The sequence below is a fragment of the Globicephala melas genome, chromosome 4 (assembly GCF_963455315.2).
Source record: "Globicephala melas chromosome 4, mGloMel1.2, whole genome shotgun sequence".
NCBI lineage: Eukaryota > Metazoa > Chordata > Mammalia > Artiodactyla > Delphinidae > Globicephala > Globicephala melas.
This window is the reverse complement of record NC_083317.1, coordinates 66,680,425-66,707,260: the sequence shown is the minus strand read 5'-3', so window position 1 is coordinate 66,707,260 and position 26,836 is coordinate 66,680,425. Positions and strand designations below refer to the sequence as shown.

General features: G+C 35.9%; 1 protein-coding gene across 7 annotated transcripts in view; it reads right to left on the bottom strand.

Annotated features, from left to right (window-relative positions):
- The window catches only part of STXBP5L (syntaxin binding protein 5L), a 364,746-nt gene that overhangs the window by 141,177 nt on the left and 196,733 nt on the right, over positions 1–26,836 (bottom strand). For all 7 annotated transcript variants that reach the window (XM_060298126.1, XM_060298127.1, XM_060298125.1 and 4 more), the window contains 2 exons: positions 5,718–5,758; positions 1,778–1,995 (listed from right to left, as the gene is read on the bottom strand). In XM_060298126.1, the coding sequence (XP_060154109.1) occupies positions 1,778–1,995; positions 5,718–5,758 (259 nt within the window). The remainder of the gene's footprint in view (positions 1–1,777; positions 1,996–5,717; positions 5,759–26,836) is intronic.

Here is a 26,836-nt window from a genome sequence, read left to right as displayed (position 1 = left end):
CTCTTGTTGCAGAGCATGGGCTCTAGGCACGTGGGCTTCAGCAGTTGTGTGGCACACGGGCTCAGTAGTTATGGCACATGGGCTTAGTTGCTCTGCGGCATGTGGGATCTTCCTGGACCAGGGCTTGTACCCATGTTCCCTGCATTGGCAGGCGGATTCTTAACCACTGCGCCACCAGGGAAGTCCTTAAAATGTTTTTTAATTCTTCAGAATTATAAGAAAATACCTACCAGTGGAGATAAATTTTCTGTATAATAAATATTCCTTAAGATAAAGTATAAATTACAATTCCATATATGATAAAATAAAAGGAGAAACTGGTCATGGTTATTCCAATGAAAGAACCTAAATTGGATGTGTGTGTCTGTAAAAACACACACACACGCAACACACAAATTGTTATTTGTACAAAGCTTCTTAGCTTTAAAAAACCTTCATTCAATCTTGACTTTGAATTACTTCAGTATAAATTTTCCAAAATAAATTCCATATTTTTGTTTGTTTCATTAGTTTAGCTCTTATATAATTTCATTAGCTTGGTCAGAATTGCTTAATGAAAAACATATGATAATTTATACTGGAATAAAAAGGTGATCCACACCCTTTTTTTTTAAAGCTGAAAATGTTTTTAAATTACTTTATGACTGCATTCAATGCTCAAATAAAATCTATTTTATAACAAACATTCACTTTTCAATGTAAAAATAAGCATTTTTGAGAAAGTGTAATTATGGAGTAGTGAATACAGCAATATTATCAAAATGATTGTCATAATTATCTTAAAACTTAAAACCTCTGGTGACAATAACAATTACCAATTATTGAGTGCTTACTAAGACACTCTGCTAATGACTTTATATAATCATCACAAGAACTCTATGAAAGTGGCATTACAATTTCTAGTTTATGATTATTTTCTGTTTTTCTATTTTATTTACACAGGAAGTTATATGAGTGATGAAGTTGAGACTTACCCAGACTGTACTACTGACTAATGGGCCTTGTGACTTGTTCAGAATCACACAGATATTCATTGGTAAAGCCAGAATTAAAAGCTAGGCTCATCTGACTCCAAAGCCTGGGTTTTAACTAATATATACTTTAAGGGCAATGTTTAATTTTAGCCGTTGAGGTAAAAACAGTTATACATAGGCCTTTAATAGATAATCTTTATTTTCTGATAAAATGGTAAAATGGACTGGGTAGAGAAGACCCATTATCTATAGATGCCTTAAGTTAGATTTAATTTATCCCATGAGAGCATCATTATTTTGAATAATTAAATTATTTCATCAGTTTAAAAATTAAGATTACGTAAGGCAGGCCCATAATTATTTCCACCCTACAAATATGTTGCTATTTAAAAAATCATTCAAAGTAATCTTATTGTAGTTGAGAAATAATCATTTATGGCAATTAGTTGGCAAAAAGATAAATTTTTTAAAAATTTAATAAAGATATAGAACAAAGCTTGCATTAATTTGACATTTATATATAAAATAAATCAGTAACTATCTATATAAAACCTATAGGCACAATCTATCCTATTTAATAATACTAAATTTTGATAGAGAACTGTTTTTGTCATTTTAAGACAAATTTTTTTTTAATATGTTATAATAAGTAACAAGAACAATTAAAAATTCTATGAATTGGATTACTGGCCACATACTGTACCCTTGGTGGCTTAAAACCATACCAAGCACTAGTTAAGATCTATGATAACTGTTTTCTTTTAATAACTCTAAGTGTGAAAGTTAAATTTTAAATGACTTACCACTATTTCTGTTGTAATTTCATGTCTGCTGAATTTATAAATTATGACATATGCAGAGACTCCTGATACACAGAATATTCTGCTCTCTGGACACCAGTGGATCATCTGAATGGCATATGGATCTTCCTCTACAATTTCACATGTTTGTTTTCCTTCTCCTACCTTCTGTTTTTCAAACACTTTTGAAGTTTTTAGCTTGTACAGCATCTGCAGTGTTACTATAAGATATTGAATCATAGTTATCTTCTAATTTGAACTTAATTCATAGATGTTGTCGAAGCCTTTTAAATATACGTATTAAATCACAAAAGTAAAACCCAACTGAACAAAATAAACTACATTTTAACAAGGAATCATTCAATGTCATGCTCTCATATCAGTACCATTTAGCTGGAGGAAGACTATAGGGAAAAAATAAACATTTATTGAACATATACTACATACCAAAGAACATGTAGGACCTTTGTATGCATTGTCTCATGAGCTCCTCAGAAAAGTCCTGCGAAGTGAGTATTTTTATCCTTGTTTATTGACAAAAATACTTGGGTTCAGAAACTTTTAAATGAAACTACTGAGCCTACTTCTCTCTTAAGGGGGACTCCTCAATACTATTTCACAATTTTTTCCTTTGATTGTTAGATGAGAGGTTGATGCTATTCTTCGAGGGTTTATTCCTCTCAACAGATTTTTAGACACTCCTTCAGATGAGAAACATTTGTAATTTACCAGTACCAGTTAGTAATACTGGGAGTCCAATGATCTGGACTCTTTTAGAAAGAATCTTTTCTGAGTGGCTCTGTGTTAGGAAATGGTCAGTTGTAATTGCTAAAAAAGTCTGGTTTTGTGAATTGTTTTTGGGAATATTTATTTGGGGGAATATTATTTCCATTTTAGAACCTGATGATAACTCCGCTATATAAAAGGTCTGATTCTACAAAGGATCCTTGAGAAACATTCTAAAACTCTAGGAGTTCCTGCCAAAAGTGCATAATCTGAACCTAATCATGAGAAACATTAGTCAAACACAAATTGGAAGAGATTCTACAAAATAACTGGCTTGAACTCCTAAAAATGTCAATTTCAAATACTCAGCAACCATTCCAGACTAAAGAAAACTCAACAGATACGATAACTAAATCCAACAAATAATCCTAGATTTTCTTTTATTATGAGAGATATTATTGGAACAACTGGCTAAAACGGAGTCAGATGTGGAAGTTAGATAATAGTATTGTATTAATATTAAGCTCCTGATTTTGATAACTATAATTCGATTATATAGAAGAATGCCCTTGTTTGTAGGACGTATACACTGAAGTATTTAGGGGGGCATGTACTGTTAGAGGAGCATGATGTTTGCAACTTACTCTCAAATGATTATAAAAAGCTATATGTATATATGTATATATGTATATGTGTGTGTGTGTGTGTGTGTGTGTGTGAAAATGGAGGGAAGAGAGGAAGACTAAAGGGTGGGGGAGGACAGGAGGGAGGGGGAGGGAGGAAGCGGGGAGGGAAGGGAAGAGAGAGAGAGGGAGCAAGCAAGTGCTAGATTGAGAGGAGGGCGGGTGAAGGGAACACATGCATACATAGATATTTGGGGAATCTGGCTGAAGGCTATACAACAGTTCATAGTATGTTTTTATGATTTTTCTGTAAGCCTGATGTGACATGGAAATATTAAAGAATATTGCAGACATAATTATTTAACTTTGAGTTAATCAACAGAGATTATCCTTAGTAGGCCTGACAGAATCAGGTGAGCCCTTTAGTATATGTGCTGCCGAAGCGAGCACCAGGTGAGCCCTTTAAAAGAGGGATCAGGGCCTTCCCTGAAGTTAGAGAGACACTCCCTTGCTGGCCTTGAAGAAACAAATCACGAGTTTTAAAGCTGCAAGAAAATGAATTCTGGCAACAACCACAAAAGCTTGGAACAGAACTCTGAGCTGCAGGTGAAACTGCAGTCCTAGCCAACACCTCAACTGCAGTCTCTGAGACCCTGAGCAAAGAACTCAGCTAACCTGAACCAGATTCATGACACACGGAAACTGTGAGACAGTATATGGGTTTTGTTTTAAATTGCTAAATTGTGGTAATTTAATACTCAGCAACTGAAGATGAATACAGTTGACCCTTGAAGAGTATGGGTTTGAAATGCATTGGTCCACTTATTCTCAGATAATTTTCAATAGTAAATTCTACAGTATTACACAATCTGAGGTTGATAGAATCCTCAGATGCTGAACCACAGATACAGAGAAATAGTGTATAGTGAGGGCCAACTATAAATTATGCCCCAACTGTAAGTTATGCTCAGATTGTGTAGAGGGTTGGCACAATCTGACTGACTCCCATGTTGTTCAAGGTCAACGGTACACATATTAACATAAACTCAACTTTCAAATTCGGTATAACCTCATTTCCTGTACTGGACCTTATCCCACAAAATTGGCAAATTAAGTGATATTTCTCCAATGACATCCATCGATTTGGAGATATGCCCTTATAATTGATTACAGTAAAAATATTAAACATGCTGCAAACCTCTGCAACATATGTTCTGAATGTAATAAAATATTTTATTTAAAATTAACTTCTTAAATATTATCGTGCATGCTTAAGGGTGGTATGCACTTCAGTCATTAAAGTGTTAAAGTGTCTTCTCACATTTTAGAAGCTAAGGAGTGACTCTGAGGTGGTGGAAAACGAGCAAAGATGTTTGCTCGTTGTAATTGTAACTATACAATTAACTGTGTTCGTGGAACAAACTCAGATTTACATGAAAAGGTTCATAAAAATAAAAAATCTGTTGTCCCTTGGAATTTCCCCCTGAACAATTGATCTTTATTGTGTGAGGTCAGAAAGGGCCCTCAGATTTCATGGCTTTAAATCTTTTAATCATTTCCTCTTGCTGATGCTTTGCTCCACTGCTAAAGGACTCTAGATTGCAGACGAAGATTATCACTAATGTTCAACCTTCTTCCCTCTGCTTTTCTGTTCATCAGTCTTTCTCAGTTCACTTCTATAGCTTCAAGTATCACTTCTATGCTGCTTCTTAATTAGTTACCATTCTTGACTGTTCTCCCTACCTGATAGACAGTTTTACTTGAATTTCCTGGTGTTCCAACAAAATCCAAACTTCCAGAACTCTTCTGTATCCTTATCTCCAAAGAGTTATCTCTATCTTGATGGTTACTGAGAAACTTAGAGACATTGCTCACTTCTTCTCCTCCTAGTCCTGACTATCAAAATCTTAACTATCTCCCAAAACTCACATTAAATGTCACCCCACCAAAATACCCTTCCTGGATCTACCTGGTTCAAATAAATCTCCCATTTCCGATAAAAAATAGAATTTGGGTTGTACTACATTTAGAGTTCTTATCATATTGTTTGCCCTGTAAGTTCTCTGAAGGGTATGTATGGGTATAATCAAGTCTTAAATCTTTGCATGCCCTTCAACATTGAACAGAGTACCTGTAGTCCTTAAATTATGTAATTCTCAAGATTTCAAAAGAAGTTTTACATTTATCAAATTATTTCTTTTGATTCTCACGGACTTGGTAGACAAGTGGCAAAGAAAAGTGAAGACTAGTGGGATAAAAGCACTTTTCTAAGAGTGAGGAGGTGAAGGAAATTCCTTGAAAAGAGTTAGTCTGACAAAGTTTGGTACTTTTTCCAATGTACATTACCTCATAAATATAATAGGTTGCTGATAAAGAGTGATTTCAGTTGTGTCTGTTTATATCATAAAAGTACAGTAGAGATAATACTTTAGACTGATTCAATAATATAGGAAATGCATTTTTGTAACACAGCCATATGTGTATGCTAAATATGTATCAAAAATATTAACTGTCCAAACTAAAAAGTGGTCAATGGCTATGAGTAAATATTAACTAAGTGTTTTCTGTAATATAAGGAGAAACTTAAAACTTACTTGCAGAAGCATCCCAAAACTTTATCGATCCATCTGCATGACTAGATAAGAAATAAATTAGCATTAAGTATGGTAAATAAAAATCATAATTGTTCTAAATGTATAAAAACTTGAATTACTATTAAAATTTGGTTTAAAAATACCATTTCAATGAAAACTAATGTATGCTAAACCATTTCTAAGCTTAAAACAATGGTTTATTTTTTAAATACCACACAAGAATCTAAATTTTAGAAAAAGACAATAATTACTTAGATTTATTGTAAGAATATTTTATATGTAATAACAATGAAAACTGATCTGTGAAGAATGAACAGTATAATTTTATATAAAATTGTTTTCACTGAATAAAGAGACCTGAGTTAGATTACATTAAAATAATTTTGAAATGAATATCATAGCGGAATTAAAGTTGAGCATAAAAATATAAAAAGCAAATCCTTAAACCTATCTAGAGTTGTATCATTATTTGATAATAGGTATAATGGTAATTCTATAAGAAATCGTCTACAAATAATCGTCATTTCCCCAATGACTAATGATGTTGAGCATCTTTTCATTAACCATTTGTATATCTTTTTTTGAAAAAAATCTATACAAATCCTTTGCCCACTTTTAAAAAACTGGTATATTTGTCTTTTTGTTTTTGAGCTGTAAGGGTTCTTTATATATGCTGAATACTAAACCCTTATCAGATATATGATTTTTAAAAGTTTCTTCCATTCACTGTTACCTTTTCACCTGATAGTGAAGACCATTTTATCTATTTTTTTCTTTGTTGCTTATGCTTTTTCCCCTTTTTCTTCAGTACATTTATTAAATGCATAATTGCATGAAGCCTGAGCTGTGTATGGGCCGTTAAAGGGTTGAGTGCATAGCTAAAACTAGGAAAACTGCTGCCCCTTTCTCATGTTGGCAGAGCTGCTACTGCTCATAGTTGGGCCAGTTCTATGGCCTGCAAAGGAGTGGGTAAATATCCCACAGCAAGATTCTGCTGAACTGGAATGGAGCCAGGAGTGAGGGCACTGAGCCACCCTCCCAAGGAAGTGATCTTACAGCCTATTCTTCCTGGTGTCCAAGCTCTTTTGCTCTGAAGACAGATGGGGAGCTTACAGGCTCTCTTCTGGCTGGGATGAAGCAGGTAGATAATAGAAAAGAAAGCCAGAGAGACTGGGGAAGGGAGACAGGAGTTGCTTTTTATTGACTTGGTCATGGGTTCCATAGAGGAGCCCCTTGGTGTTTAGGAGCATTTTTCTGCTTCCTTTTTTTTTCCCTGAAAATTCTCCTGCTGTCTGAGCTGCCATGCTAGTAATCCAGCATCCATTTCCTATAATTTCTATGTTTTGGTGTAATATCTAAGAGCCACAGCCACAATCATATTCAGGAAATATTATCCCTGTTTTCTTGAGTTTTATAGTCTTAGCTGTAAATTTACATCTTTGACCACATCTGAGTTAATTTTTGTATATGCTAGGAGATAATAAGGGTCCAACTTTATTCTTTAGCATGTGGATATTCAATTCTCCCAACACCATTTGTTGATGAGATTATTGTTTGCCCCATTAAATAGGCTTGACACCATTGTGAAAAACCAATTAGTCATAGATGTATGGTTTTATTTCTGGACTCCCAATTCCATTCCATTAAATTATAAATCTGATCTTATGTCAGTACCACACTGTTTTGATTACTGTAGCTGTGTAGGTAATTTTACAATTGAGAAGTGTAAGTCCTTCAATTTTGGTCTATTTTAAGAAGATTTTGGCTATTTTGGGTCACTTGCCATCTCATATGAATTTTAGGATAAACTTTTTTCATTTCTGCAAAAAGATCATTGGGATTTTGATATGAATTGTAGTGAATCTGTATCACTTTGAGATACTGCCATCTTAATAATATTGCCTTCTAATTCATAAACATGGAATGATTCCACTTATTTGTGTATTAATTTTTTTCAGCAAAGTTTTATAGTTTCCAGTGCACAAGGCTTTTATCTCCTTGGTTAAATTTATTTATAAGTATTTTATTTTTTGATGCTATTGTAAATAAAATTGCTTTCTTAATTTTCTTTGCAGATTGTTCATTGTTAGTATATAGAAACACACTAACATATATATAAGATTATGTCATCTGCAAATAGATATAATTTTACTTCTTCCTTTCCATTGTGATGTCTTTTATTTAAAACTGCAACAACAGCAACACTCAGAAAACTAGGAGTAGAATAGAACTTCCTTAACCTGGTAAAGGGCATTTTTGCAAATGCCCTTTTATTTTTCTTGCAAATGCCCTTTTATTTTTCCTGCCTCACTCCTCTGGCTAGAATTTCTGGTTCAATAAGAAATAGAAGTAGCAAATGCAGAAATCTTTGTCTTGTTCCTGATCTCAGAGGGAAAGCTTTTAGTCTTTCACCATTGAATATGACGTTACCTGTGGGTTTTGCAAAAATGCCCTTTACCAGGTTAAGGAAGTTCCATTCTGCTCCTAGTTTTCTGCATGTTGCTGTTGTTGCAGTTTTAAATCGTGAAAGTGGTGTTTAATTTTGTCAAATGCTTTTTTTATGCATGAGATGACTATGTGTTTTTTCCCCTTTATTCTATTAGTGTGGGTATTACATTGATTTTTATATGTTGAAACACTCTTGTATTCCTAGGATAAATCCCACTTGATCACAGTTTATAATCCTTTTAATATGCTGTAAGATTCAGTTTGCTAATATTTTGTTTAGTATACTTGAATCTATATTTATAAGGAATATTGTTGCAGTTTTCTTTTCATTCAGTGTCTTTGTCTAGTTTGGTATTAGAATGATGCCTCAGATAATGAGTTAGGACGTTTTCCCTTCTATTTTTTGGAAAAGTTTGAAAAGCATTTGGTGTTACCTATTTAAATGACTGATAGAATTCATCACAAAGCCATCTGGTCCTGGTCTTTCCTTTGATGGAAGGTTTCAATTACTGATTTAATCTCTTTACTCGTTATAAAACTGTTCAGATTATCTATTTCTTCTTGAGTCACTTTTGATAGTTTGTGAATTTCTCAGAATTTATTCATTCATTTAGGTTATTTAATTTGTTGGCATAGAACTGTTTACAGTATTCTCTTATAATCCTTTTTATTTTTGTAAGATTGACAGTATTATACTCATTTTTCATTGTGATTTTAATAATTGTCCCCCATTTTTTTTCTTGAGTCACTCTAACTGAAGTTTTGTCAATTCTGTTGAAATTTTCAAAGAACAAACTTTTGGTTTCATTGAATTCCTTTATTGCTTTTCTATTCTCTGTTTTGTTTATCTCTGCTCGAATTTTTATTATTTCTTATATCTGCTGGTTTCAGTTTTTCTTCTAGTTCCTCAAGGTGTAAAGATAGGTTATTGAACTTTCTTCTTCCTTTAATGTAGGTGATTACAGCTATAAATTCCCCTATGAGTACTGTTTTTGCTACATCTCCATGCTATTATTTTTCTTTTTATTTATATCAAAGTATTTTCTAATTTCCCTTGTGATTTCTCATTTGGTCTGTTGGTTGTTTAAGAGTGTGTTGCTTGATTTCCATAAATTTATGATTGTTCCATTTTGTTTCTTCTGTGTTTCTTGACAATCTTGTACATACCTTTAGCAACTTTATTATTTATTTCCATAAACCAACTTTGGCTTTGTAAATCTTTGCTATTGTACATTTTCTTTCTATTTCATTAATTTTTGTTCTTAACAGTATTATTTTCCTTTTTACTTTTGGGGGAATAATTTTTTATCCTTTTTAACTTCTTAAGATAGATAATTAGATCATTAAATTTTTAGTCTTCTTATTAACATGGGTATAAATTTATATTAACTTATATAAACATATAACATGGGTATAAGCTTACCTCTAAACATAAATTTAGATTTATCCACATGTTATATTTTAGTTTCACTATCTTCTTATTAACATGGGTATAAATTTATATTAACTTATATAAACATATAACATGGGTATAAGCTTACCTCTAAACATAAATTTAGATTTATCCGCATGTTATATTTTAGTTTCACTATCTTTCTCTTTGTGATATATTAAAATTTTACATTGTGATTTGCTTATTAACCAGTAAGCTAGTTGGGAATAGACTGCTTAATTTTGAAAACTTGTGAATGTTCTTTATATATTTTTGTCATTCGTTCCTAGTTTAATTCCCCTGTGGTCAGAGAACATGTTATATATGATTACAATCCTGTGACATTTATTGGCACTTTTATTATGGTCCTGCATATGGTCAATTTTGGCCTGTGACTCATGTGCACTTGAAAAGAATGTACATTCTTGAACTGTAGAGTGTAATGTTTTAAATATGTCAGTTAAGTCAGACTTATTAATCATGCTGTTCAAAACTTTCTTTATTGTTATGGATTTTTCCTTTAATTTTAAAATCAGTTGCAGAGAGAGGTTTGTTATATTTTCTTCCACTTATTGCAGAATTGTCTATCTCTTTGTGTATTTTGGGGCCCTGAACTCAAAATTCTTATGGATTCATCCTTTTATTATTTTAAAATAGTCCCTTTTACATTTGATAATGCTTCTTGCTTTAAAGTTTACTGTGGGAGGCAGAATTCTAAAATATTCCCCAGGATTCCTGCCTTCTGGATAATCCTGTATATTCTCTGGGACTGTGGATATAATAGAGAATATATCACTCCCATGACAGTTATATTATGTTGACTTTAAGAAAAGGATACTATTTGGGTGAACCTATCACATGAAACCTATAAATATAGATCTAGAGGTCAAAGATGAAAGAATTTTGAAATTTGAAGCATGAGAAGTACTAGATGCATTGTTACTGGCTTGAAGTAAGAAGGGGCCACGTGGCAAGAAATGCAGGCAGACTTAGGTAGCTAACATGCTCTCCCCCCATGACACCTAGCAAGGAAATTGGGAGCTCAGTCCCACAACCACAAGGAACTAAATTTTTCTAATAAAAACAATGAGTTTGGAAGCAGATTTTCCCTCAGAACCTCCAGATGACAACTCAGCCTTGTTGACCCCTTGATTTCAGTCTTATGGTACACTGAGCAAATATCTCAATCATACAGTGCCAGATGTCTGACCTATAGAGCTGTGAGTTAATAAATGAGTTTTCAGCTGTTAAGTTTGTGGTGATTTGTTATGCAGCAATGGAAAACTACTGGTATAAGTAGATATAAGTAGAGATGTACCAAAATTTTAAATTGTTCATGTTACAATTTTTCATGTATTTACTTTCAAATTTTTAGCATACATATACTTAATGTGTCTCATAAGTGATTTAGAATTTTTTTTATTTAGACTGACAGTCTTTGCTTATGACTGCAGAATACAGTCAAATTATATTTAGTGTAATTACTGATACACTGGAATTTAAATCTGCCAACCTCACAATTATATTCTATTTGTCTAACCAATTCTGTCTTCTTTCTCTCTCTTTTCTGTCCTTTTAAGGATTAATCACATTTTAAAATATTACTCTATTTTATTAGTTTTTGAGTATTATATTCTTGCACTATTATTTTAGTGGCTAACACAGATATTACAAAACTGACCCTTAAATTGTTGATCCTTCAGTTGTTAATTTGACACCTACCCAGACAAAGCAAGAATGTTAAATATTTTATCTCCATTTTCCTTTCTCCCACCTTTTGTGCTAGCATTATGATATATTTTCATTCTACATCACAATATTATTAAAAATTATTGACATTTTAATACTTATACCAAAACATAATATTATTGCTATTTATTTAGGTTTATTCTTGCATTTACCTTTTTCTGTTGTTATTATTTAATTTCTGCATTTCTATTATTCTATCTGGTATTGTTTTCCTTCTATTTAAAGTATTCACTTTAATTCTCTCAACATTTGTTTGAAAAAAAATTTGCCTTTATAGTTGAAGAATATTTTTGCTAAGTATGAAATTCTATATTAGCATTTTTCCCAGTAGTATAGAGATTTTATACCAATACCTTCTCTTTTCACCATTTCTGTTAAAATATCAACTCTCAATCTTATTACTGTTTGTTTTATTGTAAAGTGTCCACCTTGGCCGCTTTCGAGAATTTTTTCATTACCCTTTGTTTTCATCAGTTTTACTACAATCTGTGTAGATGGTTTTCCTTTTATTTACTCTGCTTTTAGTTTTTAGCACATTTTGAATTTGTGTTCTCAATGGAAAAAATCTGAGCCATTATCATTCAATAATTTATTCTGCTTTATTCTCTCTCTCTTTTGTTTGTGTCTCCAGTTATATATATGTTCAAACTTCTTCACCAAGTATCGTATATCTCTTATGGTTTTCTTTTTTCTCTGTGATTCCATCTAGATATTTTCTACTCACTATCTTCCAGATTATGAATCCTTTTTTCAGCTGTCACTACATGCTGTTAAGCCAATTTATTTAGTTCTTATTTTCAGTTATGGTAACTTTTAGTTACATATTGATTTTTTTTATTGTGGTAAAAAGCACATAACAAAGTTTACTATGTTAACCATTTTAAAGTGTATAATACAATAGTATTAACGATATGCACATTGTTGTGCAGCAAATCTCTAGAATTTTTTCATCTAGAAAAATTGAACTCCACATCCATTGAACAACAACTCCCTTTTACCCTCTCTCCTGAGAACCACCATCCTTTCTGTCTTCTGTCTTTATGAATTTGTCTATTCTAAGTACCTGATATAAGTGGAATCATGCAGTATTTGTCTTTTTGAGACTGGCTTATTTCACTTAGCATAATTTCTTTCTGGTTCATCCATGTAATAGAAAGATTTCCTTCTTTTCTAAGGCTAAACTAAATAGTATTCCATTGTATACAATGCATTTAAGAAACGCATTCATTTTTTGATGGACATTTATGTTGCTTCCACCTCTTGGATACTGTGAATAAATGCTGCAATAAACATGGATGTGCAATAAACATGGAACACCTTTGACATCCTGTTTTCAATTCTTTTGAATACGTGCTTAGAAATGGGATTGCTGGATTATATGGTAATTTTAATTTTTTGAGGAAACTCCATATCGTTTTCCATAGCAGCTACCTCAGTTTACATTTCAACCAACAGTGAACAAAGGTTTCAATTTCTCCACATCTTCACCAACACTTATTTTCCTGTTGGTGCTGCATAGTGCTATCTTAACAGTTGTAAAGTGATATCTCATTGTGGATTTGACTTGCATTTCCCTGATGAGTAGTGATGTTGAACATCTTTTCATACGCTTATAAGCCAATTGTGTATCTCTGGAGAAATACCTAATTCGAGTCCTTTGCCCATTTTAATTGAATTGTATGTTTTTCTTGTTGAGTTACAGGAGTTCTTTATATAGTTTGGATATTAACCCCTTATCAGATATATGGTTTGAAAATAACTTCTCTGACTCTGTAGGATGTCTTTTCACTCTGTTGATTGTTCCCTTTTTTTCACAGAAGGTTTTAAGTTGACGTAGTCCCATTTGTCTATTTTTGCTTTTGTTGCCTGTGTTTTTGGTGTCACAACTAAGAAATAATTGCCAAATCCAGTGTCATGAAATATTTCCCATTTTCTTTTGGGTGTTCTTTAGTTTCAGGTCTTAGATTTAGGGGTTTTTGTTTTCAGTTGATTTTGTGTATGGTATATGGTAAAGGTCCAATTTCATTCTTTCACATGTGCAAATAATGTTTTACCAAAATCATTTGTTGAAGAGGCTATCCTATCCCCTTTGTATAGCCTTGGTATCTTTATCAAAGATTTGACCATATAGGTGATGGTTTATTTATAAGTTCTTTATTCTGTTTCAGTGGTCAATATCTCTGTCTTTATGTGAGTACCATACTGTTCTGATTACTTTGTAATATTTTTGATTAGCTTTGTATCATGTTTTGAAATCAGGAAGTGTAAGGACTCCAGCTTTATGTTGAATCAAGTTGTGTGAGTGGGTATCCTTCCTTTGTTTCTGATCTTAGAGGGAAAACTTGTAGTTATTCACCATTGAGTATGATGTTAGCTATGTGCTTTTCACACATGACCTTTATTATGTTGTGGTAATTTCCTTCTATTACTAGATTGTTGAATGTTTTTATCATTAAAGAGTGTTGAATTTTGTCAAATGCTTTTTCTGCTTCATCTGAGATGTTCATGTGGTCTTTGTCCTTCATTTTGTTGGTGTGGTATATCACACTGATTGCTTTTCATGTTGAACCATCCTTGCATCCTGAGGATATATCCCACTTGTTTATGATCATTTTAATGTGTAGTTGAATTTGTTTTGCTCGTATTTTGTTAAGGATTTTTGCAATAATAGTCACTGGGGATATTGCTCTGTAGTTTTCTTTTCTGGTAGTATCTTTGTCTGATTTTGACATCATGTAATGCTGGTCTCATACAATGAGTTTGGAAGTGTTCCCTCTTCAATTTTTTGAGGAGTTTAAAAAGAACTACTGTTAATTCTTTAAATGTTAGGTAGAATTCTCCGGTTAAGCCCTCTACTTCTGGGCTTTTCTTTGTTGGGAGATTTTTTTATTACTGATTCAATGTTCTTACTGATTATAAGTCTGTCAGATTTTTAAATTTCTTCTTTATTCAGTCTTGGTCGGTTGTATGTTTCCAGAAATTTATCCATTTCTTTTAAGTTATCCATTTTGTTGGCATATAATTCTTCAGAGTAGTCTCTTATGAACCTTTTTTATTTCTGTGGCATCAGCTGTAATGTCTCCTTTTTCATTTCTGATATTTGTTGAGTCTTTTCTTTTTTTCTTAGTCTAGCTAAGAGTTTGTCAATTTTGTTGATCTTTAAAAATCTCAGTTTTTAATATTTTCTATTGTTTTTCTACCCTCTATTTTGTTTTTATTTCTGTTCTAATCTTTGTTATTTCCTTCCTTCTGCTAAATTTGGGTTTAGTTTTTTCTAATCCCTTGAGGTATACAGTTAAATTGTTGATTTTAGATCTTTTTTTAATGTTGGCATTTACTACTATAAACTTCTTAGAGGTTTACTTGTAAACCTCTTAGTTGTGCTTTTGTTGCATCCCATAAGTTTGATATGTTGTCTTCTTTATCATTTCTCTCAAGACATTTTCCAACTTCCTTGTGATTTCTTTAACCCATTGGTTGTTCAAGAGGGTATTGCCTAATTTCCACATATTTTGTGGATTTTCCAGTCTTCCTTTTGCTATTCATTTCTAATTTCATTTCATTGTGGTTATAAAAAAAAACTTGTTATGATTTCAATCTTCTTAAAAATTTTAAGACTTGTTTTATGGCCTAACATGTGATCTATCCTGGAGAATGTTTCACGTGTACTTGAGGAGAATGTATATTCTGCTGTTGTTGGGTAGAGTGTGCTGTACATGGCTATGAGGTCCAATTGTTCTATACTGTTTTTCAAGTCTTCTGTTCCTTATTGAACTTCTGTCTGGGTGCTCTCTATCCATTATTGAAAGTGGGGTATTGAAAACTACTATTTTTGCACTATTTTCTATTTCTCCTTTCAATTCTGTCAGTGTTTGCTTTATATATTTGGGCAATATGTTGTTAGGTGAATATACATTTATAATTTTTATTTCTTTCTGGTGAATTGACTATTTTATCATCATATATTATCCTCCTGTGTCTTTTTGACAGTTTTTGGCATAAAGTCTATTTTGTCTGATAAAAGCATGCTCACCCCGATGCCTTTTTTTGTTAGCATTTGCATGCAGTATCTTTACCCATCCTTTCATTTCAGGCTATGTACACCCTTATATCTAAAGTGAGTCTCCTGTAGACAGCATACAGTTGGATCTTGTTTCTTTTTCCATTCTTCTACTCTGTGTCTTTTGATTTGGGAGTTTAATTCATTTATCTTTAAAGAAATGATAGTATAGGACTTACCACTGCCATTTAAAAGTTGTTTTATGCTTATATTGTATTTATTTTGCCCCTTGTTTCCTTTCTTGCTGCCCTCCTTTTGTTTCATTGATTTTTTATAGTGACATGTTTTGATTTGTTTCTCACTTTCTTTTGTTCAATTTCTTTGCAGTTACCTTGTGTATTATGTAAAACATCTTATAGTTATACTGATCTATTTTAAAGTGACAATTTAACTTCAATTGCATACAAAAACCCTACTCCTTAAGTGGGCTACACTGACCTGCCCATTCCAATACCATGTAGAGCAGACACTGATGTCTTCCCAAAGGCAAAGGGACTAAAGACTGGAAGCAACTCTCACCAATGTACCCAGCAGCCCTTGGGCTTAAACCTGGTCTAAACTTAGAATCACCTGGAGTTAAAACAACATGGATGCTCCCACCCAGATCAATAGACAGACTCTGTGGGGAGGGCACATGTGATGTTATTTCTAAATACTCATCATGTAATACTAGTGGGAAACTGCATGGCAACCACATAGCAAACATTTCTTCTGATTCTTTAAAGTGCATACAAATTTGGAGGGAATCAGGGCCCCACTGTAAGTTATGATTCTCCTGTGGGGCTCATGAAATGGCACCTTTAACAAGTTTTCTTATTGGTGCAGATATTATTCCCTCAGGCCCGTATTCAGTAGCACTGAGCTAGAGATATCACGCATAGCACACCTGAGACCACTGAGTAGTTTTTCCAGGGCCTGTTTCCTAGTGGCTGAGCTCCTCCTGGAATAGGTGTGGCCTTGTTGTTGCCTAGGGTAGATGCTGCTGGGTTAGTGGAAATCACATGGTGTATTTAAGGTTTAGGGTTGTGTGAGGGGTCACCCTTAGAAATCTACCCCAAAATACCCTTAGTCCTCAGGGCCTTTAGCCCCCTCTCCTCTCAGGGCCCACTTGACCCACAGGAATCCCCAGGGGCAAGGCATGACCACCTGTCCTCAGGTGAGCTGAGCCTCCATTCCCCATAAGATCCAGAGCATGAAGTTGTTTACATCACAGATCTGTTTGAAAATAAACCAAAGGTTTCAGTGGAGGGTGGATTAATATTTTGTGTTGGGAATGGACAGAAGCCTTTGAAAACGATGCCATGAATGCATATTTGAGGATTAACAACAGAAGATGTGATCTACGTTAAGTAATACAGCACGTTATAACTGAAAAAAACACTACTCCTTTCTCTCTCCCCTCACTTTAATGTTAATGATGCTGTAAATTATCAATACATCTCTTTATATTTTGTAACCATTAACACACCTTTATAGTTATAGTTTCTTTTTGTTTTTTTTTTTTACATCTTTATTGGACTATAATTGCTTTACAATGGTGTGCTAGTTTCTGCTTTATAACAAAGTGATCAGTTATACATATACATATATTCCCATATCTCTTCCCTCTTGTGTCTCCCTCCCGCCCACCCTCCAGGCAGTCACAAAGCACCGAACTGATCTCCCTATGCTACGCCGCTGCTTCCCACTGGCTATCTATTTTAAGTTTGGTAGTGCATATATGTCCATGCCACTCTCTCGCTTTGTCACAGCTTACCCTTCCCCCTCCCCATATCCTTAAGTACATTCTCTAGTAGGTCTGTGTCTTTATTCCTGTCTTACCCCTAGGTTCTTCATGACATTTTTTTTTTCTTAAATTCCATATATATGTGTTAGCATACGGTATTTGTCTTTCTCTTTCTGACTTACTTCACTCTGTATGACAGACTCTGGGTCCATCCACCTCATTACAAACAGCTCAATTTCGTTTCTTTTTATGGCTGAGTAATATTCCATTGTATATATGTGCCACATCTTCTTTATCCGTTCATCCGATGATGGACACTTAGGTTGTTTCCATCTCCTGGCTATTGTAAATAGAGCTGCAATGAACATTTTGGTACATGACTCTTTTTGAATTATGGTTTTCTCAAGGTATATGCCCAGGAGTGGGATTGCTGGGTCATATGGTAGTTCTATTTTTAGTTTTTTAAGGAACCTCCATACTATTCTCCATAGTGGCTGTACCAATTCACATTCCCACCAGCACTGCAAGAGTGTTCCCTTTTCTCCACACCCTCTCCAGCATTTATTGTTTCTAGATGTTTTGATGATGGCCATTCTGACTGGTATGAGATGATATCTCATCATAGTTTTGATTTGCATTTCTCTAATGATTAATGATGTTGAGCATTCTTTCATCTGTTTCTTGGCAGTCTGTATATCTTCTTTGGAGAAATGTGTATTTAGGTCTTCGGCCCATTTTTGGATTGGGTTGTTCGTTCTTTTGTTATTGAGCTGCATGAGCTGCTTGTAAATTTTGGAGATTAATCCTTTGTCAGTTGCTTCATTTGCAAATATTTTCACCCATTCTGAGGGTTGTCTTTTGGTCTTCTTTATGGTTTCCTTTGCTGTGCAAAAGCTTTGAAGTTTCATTAGGTCCCATTGTTTATTTTTCTTTTTATTTCTATTTCTCTGGGAGGTGGGTCAAAAAGGATCTTGTTGTGATTTATGTCATAGAGTGTTCTGCCTATGTTTTCTTCTAAGAGTTTGATAGTTTCTGGCCTAACATTTAGGTTGTTAATCCATTTTGAGCTTATTTTTGTGTATGGTGTTAGGAAGTGACCTAATCTCATACCTCTACATGTACCTGTCCAGTTTTTCCAGCACTACTTATTGTAGAGACTGTACTTTCTCCACTGTACATTCCTGCCTCCGTTATTAAAGATAAGGTGACCATATGTGTGTGGTTTTATCTCTGGGCTTTCTATCCTGTTCCATTGATCTATCTTTCTGTTTTTGTGCCAGTACCATACTGTCTTGATTACTGTAGCTTTGTAGTATAATCTGAAGTCACGGAGCCTGATTCCTCCAGCTCCGTTTTTCGTTCTCAAGATTGCTTTGGCTATTCGGGGTCTTTTGTGTTTCCATACAAATTGTGAAATTTTTTGTTCTAGTTCTGTGAAAAATGCCAGTGGTAGTTTGATAGGGATTGCATTGAATCTATAGATTGCTTTGGGTAGTAGAGTCATTTTCACAATGTTGATTCTTCCAATCCAAGAACATGGTATCTCTCTCCATCTATTTGTATCATCTTTAATTTCTTTCATCAGTGTCTTATAATTTTCTGCATACAGGTCTTTTGTCTCCTTAGGTAGGTTTATTCCTAGATATTTTATTCTTTTTGTTGCAATGGTAAATGGGAGTGTTTTCTTCATTTCACTTTCAGATTTTTCATCATTTATGTATAGGAATGCCAGAGATTTCTGTGCATTAATTTTGTATCCTGTTACTTTACCAAATTCATTGATTAGCTCTAGTAGCTTTCTAATAGCATCTTTAGGAGTCTATGTATAGTATCATGTCATCTGCAAACAGTGACAGCTTTACTTCTTTTCTGATTTGGATTCCTTTTATTTCCTTTTCTTCTCTGATTGCTGTGGCTAAAACTTCCAAAACTACGTTGAATAAGAGTGTTGAGAGTGGACACCCTTGTCTTGTTCCTGATCTTAGTGGAAATGCGTTCAGTTTTTCACCATTGAAGACGATGTTGGCTGTGGGTTAGTCATATATGGCTTTATTATGTTGAGGAAAAATCACTCTATGCCTACTTTCTGCAGGGTTTTAATCATAAATAGGTGGGTTTTTTTTGTCAAAAGCTTTCTCTGCATCTATTGAGATGATCATATGTTTTTTCTCCTTCAATTTGTTAATATGGTGCATCACGTTGATTGATTTGCATATACTGAAGAATCCTTGCATTCCTGAAATAAACCCCACTTGATCATGGTGTATGATCCTTTTAATGTGCTTTTGGATTCTGTTTGCTAGCATTTTGTTGAGGATTTTTGCATCTATGTTCATCAGTGATATTGGCCTGTAGTTTTCTTTCTTTGTGACATCCTTGTCTGGTTTTGGTATCAGAGTGATGGTGGCCTCGTAGAATGAGTTTGGGAGTGTTCCTCCCTCTGCTACATTTTGGAGGAGTTTGAGAAGGATAGGTGTTAGCTCTTCTTTAAATGTTTGATAGAATTCGCCTGTGAAGCCATCTGGTCCTGGGCTTTTGTTTGTTGGAAGATTTTTAATCACAGTTTCAATTTCCGTGTTTGTGATTGGCCTGTTCATATTTTCTATTTCTTCTTGATTCAGTCTTGGCAGGTTGTGCATTTCTAAGAATGTGTCCATTTCTTCCAGGTTGTCCGTTTTACTGGCAAAGAGTTGCTTGTTGTGATCTCTCATGATCCTTTGTATTTCTGCAGTGTCAGTTTTTTCTTCTCCTTTTTAATTCTATTGATTTGAGTCTTCTCCCTTTTTTTCTTGATGAGTCTGGCTAACGGTTTATCAATTTTGTTTATCTTCTCAAAGAACCAGCTTTTAGTTTTATTGACCTTTGCTATCGTTTCCTTCATTTCTTTTTCACTTATTTCTGATCTGATCTTTATGATTTCCTTCCTTCTGCTAATTTTGGGTTTTGTTTGTTCTTCTTTCTCTAATTGCTTTAGGTGCAAGGTTAGGTTGTTTATTTGAGATGTTTCCTGTTTCTTAAGGTAGGATTGTATAGCTATAAACTACCCTCTTAGAACTGCTTTTGCTGCATCCCATAGGTTTTGAGTCGTCGTGTCTCCAGTGTCATTTGTTTCTAGGTATTTTTTGATTTCCTCTTTGATTTCATCAGTGATCACTTCGTTATTAAGTAGTGTGTTGTTTAGCCTCCATGTGTTTGTATTTTTTACAGATCTTTTCCTGTACTTGATATCTAGTCTCATAGCGTTATGGTCAGAAAAAATACTTGATACAATTTCAATTTTCTTAAATTTACCAAGGCTTCATTTGTGACGCAAGATATGATCTATCCTGGAGAATGTTCCATGAGCACTTGAGAAAAATGTGTATTCTGTTGTTTTTGGATCAAATGTCCTCTAAATATCCATTAAGTCCATCTTGTTTAATGTATCATTTAAAGCTTGTGTTTCCTTATTTATTTTCATTTTGGATGATCTGTCCGTTGGTGAAAGTGGGGTGTTAAAGTCCCCTACTATGAATGTGTTACTGTCGATTTCTCCTTTTATGGCTGTTAGTATTTGCCTTATGTATTGAGGTGCTCCTATATTGGGTGCATAAATATTTACAATTGTTATATCTTCTTCTTGGATTGATCATTATGTAGTGTCCTTCTTTGTCTCTTCTAATAGTTTTTATTTTAAAGTCTATTTTGTCTGATATGAGAATTGCTACTCCAGCTTTCTTTTGGTTTCCATTTGCATGCAGTATCTTTTTCCATCCCCTCACTTTGAGTCTGTATGTGTCTGTAGGTCTGAAGCGGGTCTCTTGTAGACAGCATATAAATGGGTCTTGTTTTTGTATCCATTCAGCCCGTCTGTGTCTTTTTTTTTTTTTTGCAGTAGCGGAGCACAGGCTCCGGATGCGCAGGTTCAGCGGCCATGGCTCACGAGCCCAGGTGCTCCGCGCCACGTGGGATTTTCCCAGACCAGGCAACGAACCCGTGTTCCCTGCATAGGCAGGGGGACTCTCAACTACTGAGATACCAGGGAAGCCCCAGTCTGTGTCTTTTGGTGAGAGCATTTAATCCATTTACATTTAAGGTAATTATCGATATGTATGTTCCTATTCCCATTTTCTTAACTGTTTTGGGTTTATTATTGTAGGTCTTTTCCTTCTCTTGTGTTTCTTGCCTAGTGAAGGTCCTTTAGCATTTGTTGTAAAGCTGGTTTGGTGGGGCTGAACTCTATCGGCTTTTGCTTGTCTGTAAAGGTTTTAATTTCTCCATCAAATCTGAATAAGATCCTTGCTGGGTAGAGTAATCTTGGTTGTAGGTTTTTCTCCTTCATCACTTTAAATATGTCCTGCCAGTCCCTTCTGGCTTGCAGAGTTTCTGCTGAAAGATCAGCTCTTAACCTTATGGGGATTCTGTTGTGTGTTATTTGTTGTTTTTCCCCTGCTGCTTTTAATATGTTTTCTTTGTATTTAATTTTTGACAGTTTGATTAATATGTGTCTTGGCATGTTTCTCCTTGGATTTATCCTGTATGGGACTCTCTGTGCTTCCTGGACTTGATTAACTATTTCTTTTCCCATATTAGAGAAGTTTTCAACTATAATCTCTTCAAATATTTTCTCAGTCCCTTTCTTTTTCTCTTCTTCTGGAACCCCTATAATTCAAATGTTGGTGCGTTTAATGTTGTCCCAGAGGTCTCTAAGACTGTCCTCAGTTCTTTTCATTCTTTTTTCTTTATTCTGCTCTGCAGTAGTTATTTCCACTATTTTATCTTCCAGGTCACTTATCCGTTCTTCTGCCTCAGGTATTCTGCTATTGATCCCTTCTAGAGTAGTTTTAATTTCATTTATTGTGTTGTTCATCATTGCTTGTTTCATCTTTAGTTCTTCTAGGTCCTCATTAAATGTTTCTTGCATTTTCTCTATTCTATATCCAAGATTTTGGGTCCTCTTTACTATGATTATTCTGAATTCTTTTTCAGGTCGACTGCCTATTTCCTCTTCATTTGTTAGGTCTGGTGGGTTTTTAGTCTGCTCCTTCATCTGCTGTGTTTTTCTGTCTTCTCATTTTGCTTATCTTACTGTATTTGGGGTCTCCTTTTTGCAGGCTGCAGGTTCGTAGTTCCCGTTGTTTTTGGTGTCTTTCCCCAGTGCCTAAAGTTGTTTCAGTGGGTTGTGTAGGCTTCCTGGTGGAGGAGACTATTGCCTGTGTTCTGGTGGATGAGGCTGGATCTTGTCTTTCTGGTGGGCAGATCCACGTCTGGTGGTGTGTTTTGGGGTGTCTGTGGACTTATTATGATTTTAGGCAGCCTCTCTGCTAATGGGTGGGGTTGTGTTCCTGTCTTGCTAGTTGTTTGGCATAGGGTGTCCAGCACTGTAGCTTGCTGGTCATTGAGTGAAGCTGGGTGCTGGTGTTGAGATGGAGATCTCTGGGAGATTTTCACCATTTGATATTATGTGGAGCTAGGAGGTCTCTTGTGGACCAGTGTCTTGAAGTTGGCTCTCCCACCTCAAAGGCACAGCACTGACTCCTGGCTGCAGCACCAAGAGCCTTTCATCCACATGGCTCAGAATAAAAGCGTGAAAAAGTAGAAAGAGAGAAAGAAAGAGAGAAAGAGAGAAAGAGAGAAAGAGAGAAAGAAAGAAAGAAAGAAAGAAAGAAAGAAAGAAAGGAAGGAAGGAAGGAAGGAAGGAAGGAAGGAAGGAAGGAAGAGAAAGGAGGGAGGGAGGGACGGAAGGAAGGAAGGAGGGACGGAAGGAAGGAAGGAGGGAAGGAAGGAAGAAAGAAAAGAAAGAGTAAAGAGGATAAAATAAAGTAAGATAAAATAAACTAAAGTTATTAAAATAAAAATTAAGAAAAACAATTTTTTTAAGAAAAAAAAAAAGAAGAAACAAAAAAAACGGATAGAACCGTAGGATAAATGGTGACAGCGAAGCTATACAGACAAAATCTCACACAGAAACATACACACTCACAAAAAGAGGAAAAGGAGGAAAAAAGAGTCAGTCTTGCTCTCAAACTCCACCTCCTCAATTTGGGATGATTCGTTGTCTATTCATGTATTCCACAGATGCAGGGTATATCAAGTTGATTGTGGAGCTTTAATCTGCTGCATCTGAGGCTGCTGGGAGAGATTTCCCTTTCTCTTCTTTGTTTGCACAGTTCCCATCGCTCAGCTTTGGATTTGGCCCTGCCTCTGCGTGTAGGTTGCCGGAGGGTGTCTGTTCTTCGCTCAGACAGGACGGGGTTAAAGGAGCAGCTGTTTCGGGGACTCTGGCTCACTCAGGACGGTGCGCGGGAGGGGTGCGGATGCGGGGCGAGCCTGCGGTGGCAGAGGCCGGTGGGACGTTGCACCAGCCTGAGGCGCGCTGTGCATTCTCCCGGGGAAATTGTCCCTGGATCCCGGGACCCTGGCAGTGGCGGGCTGCACAGGCTCCCTGGAAGGGAAGTGTGGATAGTAACCTGTGCTCGCACACAGGCTTCTTGGTGGCGGCAGCAGCAGCCTTAGCGTCTCATGCCCGTCTCTGGGGTCCGCGCTGTTAGCTGCGGCTCACGCCCGTCTCTGGAGCTCCTTTAAGCAGCGCTCTTTATCCCCTCTCCTCGCGCACCAGGAAACAAAGAGGGAAGAAAAAGTCTCTTGCCTCTTCGGCAGGTCCAGACTTTTCCCCGGACTCCCTCCCGGCTAGCCGTGGTGCACTAACCCCTTCTGGCTGTGTTCACTCTGCCAACCCCAGCCCTCTCCCTGCGCTCCGACTGAAGCCCAAGCCTCAGCTCCCAGCCCCGCCCGCCCCTGCAGGTGAGCAGACAAGCCTCTCGGCCTGGTGAGTGAGTGCTGGTCGGCACTGATCCTCTGTGCGGGAATCTCTCCGCTTTGCCCTCCGCACCCCTGTTGCTGTGCTCTCCTCTGCGGCTCCGAAGCTTTCCCTCCTATAGTTATAGTTTTTAAAAATGCTTTTATCTTTTAAATTCTATACCTGAATTTAAAGTGATTCATGCACCACCACTACAGTGTTACAGGATACTGTTTTTGTCTGTGTATTTACTTTTACCAGAGAGCTTTATATTTTCATATGCTTTCATTTTGTTGTCTAGTGTTCATCCATTTCAACTCAAAGGACTCCCTTTATCAATTCTTGTGAGGCAGGTATAGTGGTAATAAATGGTTTCAGTTTGGTTTTTTTTGTTTTTTGTTTTTGCAGTACACGGCCTATCACTGTCATGGCCTCTCCCATTGCGGAGCACAGGCTCCGGACACGCAGGCTCAGCGGCCATGGCTCACGGGCCCAGCCGCTCCGTGGCACGTGGGATATTCCTGGACCGGGGCACGAACCCGTGTCCCCTGCATTGGCAGGCGGACTCTCAACCACTGCGCCACCAGGGAAGCCCTGGTTTCAATTTTTGTTTATCTTGGAAGGTCTTTATTTCTCCTTTTTTTTTTTGAAGTACAGTTTTCCAGATATAGTGTCCCATGGCTGGCTTTTCTTTTTTCTTTATGCACTTTAAATATATCATCCTTCTCCCTTCTAGCCTGTAATATTTCTGCTGAGAAATGCAATGATAATCTCATGACATTTTTCATACAGATAATGAGTAGCTTTTCTGTTGCTGCTTTTAAGATTGTTTCTTTGTCTTTGACAATTCAATTATAATGTGTCTCAGTGTGGACCTCTTTGGGTTCATCCTCATTAGAATATTCTGATACATATCCAATGAATATGGAAGTCCATTTACCTCCTCAGATTTGAGAAGTTTTTAGCCAAGATTTCTTCAAATTGGTTCTCTGTCCCATTCTCTCTCTAGTCCTCTGGGACTTCCATAATGCTATACTGGTATGTTTGACGGTTTCCCATAAGTCCTTTAGGCATTCACCACTTTTCTTCATTCTTTTTCCTTTTGTTCCTCTGACTCCTTTTGTTCCTCTGATTTCTTATTACCTATCTTCAAGTTTGCTGGTTCTTTCTTCTGATTAAATCTGCTGTTAATCCCTTCTAGTAAAATTTTCAATTCAGTTATTGTATTCTTCTCTTTAAGAGTTTCTTTCTGGTTCTTTTTAAAAGTTTCTACCTCTTTGTTGATATTTTCATTTCATTCATACATCATTTTCCTGATTTCATTTAGTTGTCTACCTGTGTTCTCTTTTCATGCATTGAGCTTCTTTAAGACAGTTATTTTCAACTGCTTGTCAGGTAATTCACAGATACCAAATTGTTTAGGGTCAGTTTCTAGATAATTATCTTGTTCCTTTGATTGGGTTGTGTTTGTCTGTTTCTTCCTGCACCTTGTTATTTTTTACTGTGAATTTAGCATTTGGAAAACAGCCACCTGTTATGGACGGCTTTATACAGGGGAAGACCTTCTCCAAGCTCAAGATCCTTGGGGTCTCTCAAACCTTCAATGGGGATGCATCTTCTCTGGGACTGTATGTGTAATTTCCCAATTAGAGAGGTTTGCTGGTCTCTTTTTCAGGAGCTTGCATCTCTTGCTCCTTCTATTATCTGTCTTAGTTCTGCAAGTTTCTTAGCACTTCAATAAGCCACTGAGCTCTCTTTTGTTCTCTGCAGCCCCCAGGCATCCAGGTTCCATCAGTACTCTGACTCAGGGGAGATAAAAACTACTCTCTTTGGAAGTCCCCTGAAAAGCAGGAACATTGGATGTACAGTCTACTCCACTACTTCCCTCTCATGAGAGAAGATTCCTCCTGAACAAGAGCTGTGCCAATTTGGGGAAGAAGCTGATATAGTTGAAATAAAATGGCTGTTTTTACCCATTTCAGTGTGGCTACTCTTGGCTTTGAGCTCCCCTGGGGTACTATGATTTCCTAATTGGTTTCTAGAGTTTTCATAAAGGTTTTTGTACCATATATTGTTGCATCAGTGTGTCTGTGGGAGAACGAGGTCTGGGGCTACTTATTTTGACATCTTGCTGATGTCACTCTCCATTGATTCTTTTTTTTTTTTTTTGCGGTACTCGGGCCTCTCACTGTCGTGGCCTCTCCCATTGCAGAGCACAGGCTCCAGACGCACAGGCTCAGCGGCCATTGCTCACGGGCCCAGCCGCTCCGTGGCATGTGGGATCCTCCCAGAACGGGGCATGAACCCGTGTCCCCTGCATCGGCAGGCGGACTCTCAACCATTGCGCCACCAGGGAAGCCCTCCATTGATTCTTTTATAAAGTATTTTTCTGTCCTTCTTCTCTAAACCTGATTATACTGTGGTATTTGAAGTGAGTGTATTGTTAATGGCATAGCGTTGGTTTATGTTTTTTAATCCACTCCGCTAATCAATGCATTTGAATTGATGTATTTAGACCATTTACATTTAAGCCTTAACACTTCCATGATTAATTAAGTTCGTCTTTTTTTTTTTTTCTATTTTTCCCTCTTTTATTGTCACTGTTTTTTTCCCCCTGCTTTCCTGTAGGTTAATTGAATTATTTTAGTACATCCATTTTTATGTGTCAATAATGTTTTTCAGTGTATCTCTTAGCCCAGATCTTTTTACAGCGTTGCTTTAGGTACTGCATTGTAATATTCATTTAACTTGTCACAGTCTACTGGTGTTATCATACTACCATTTCAAGGGAAGTATAAAAACCTTACCTTTCTTTATACCAGTTTACCCTCACCCATTTATAATTACCTTAAATATTTCCTCTATACATATGTAGAACCACATCAAACAATGTAACCATAATATTTTCTTCAACCATCAAATATAA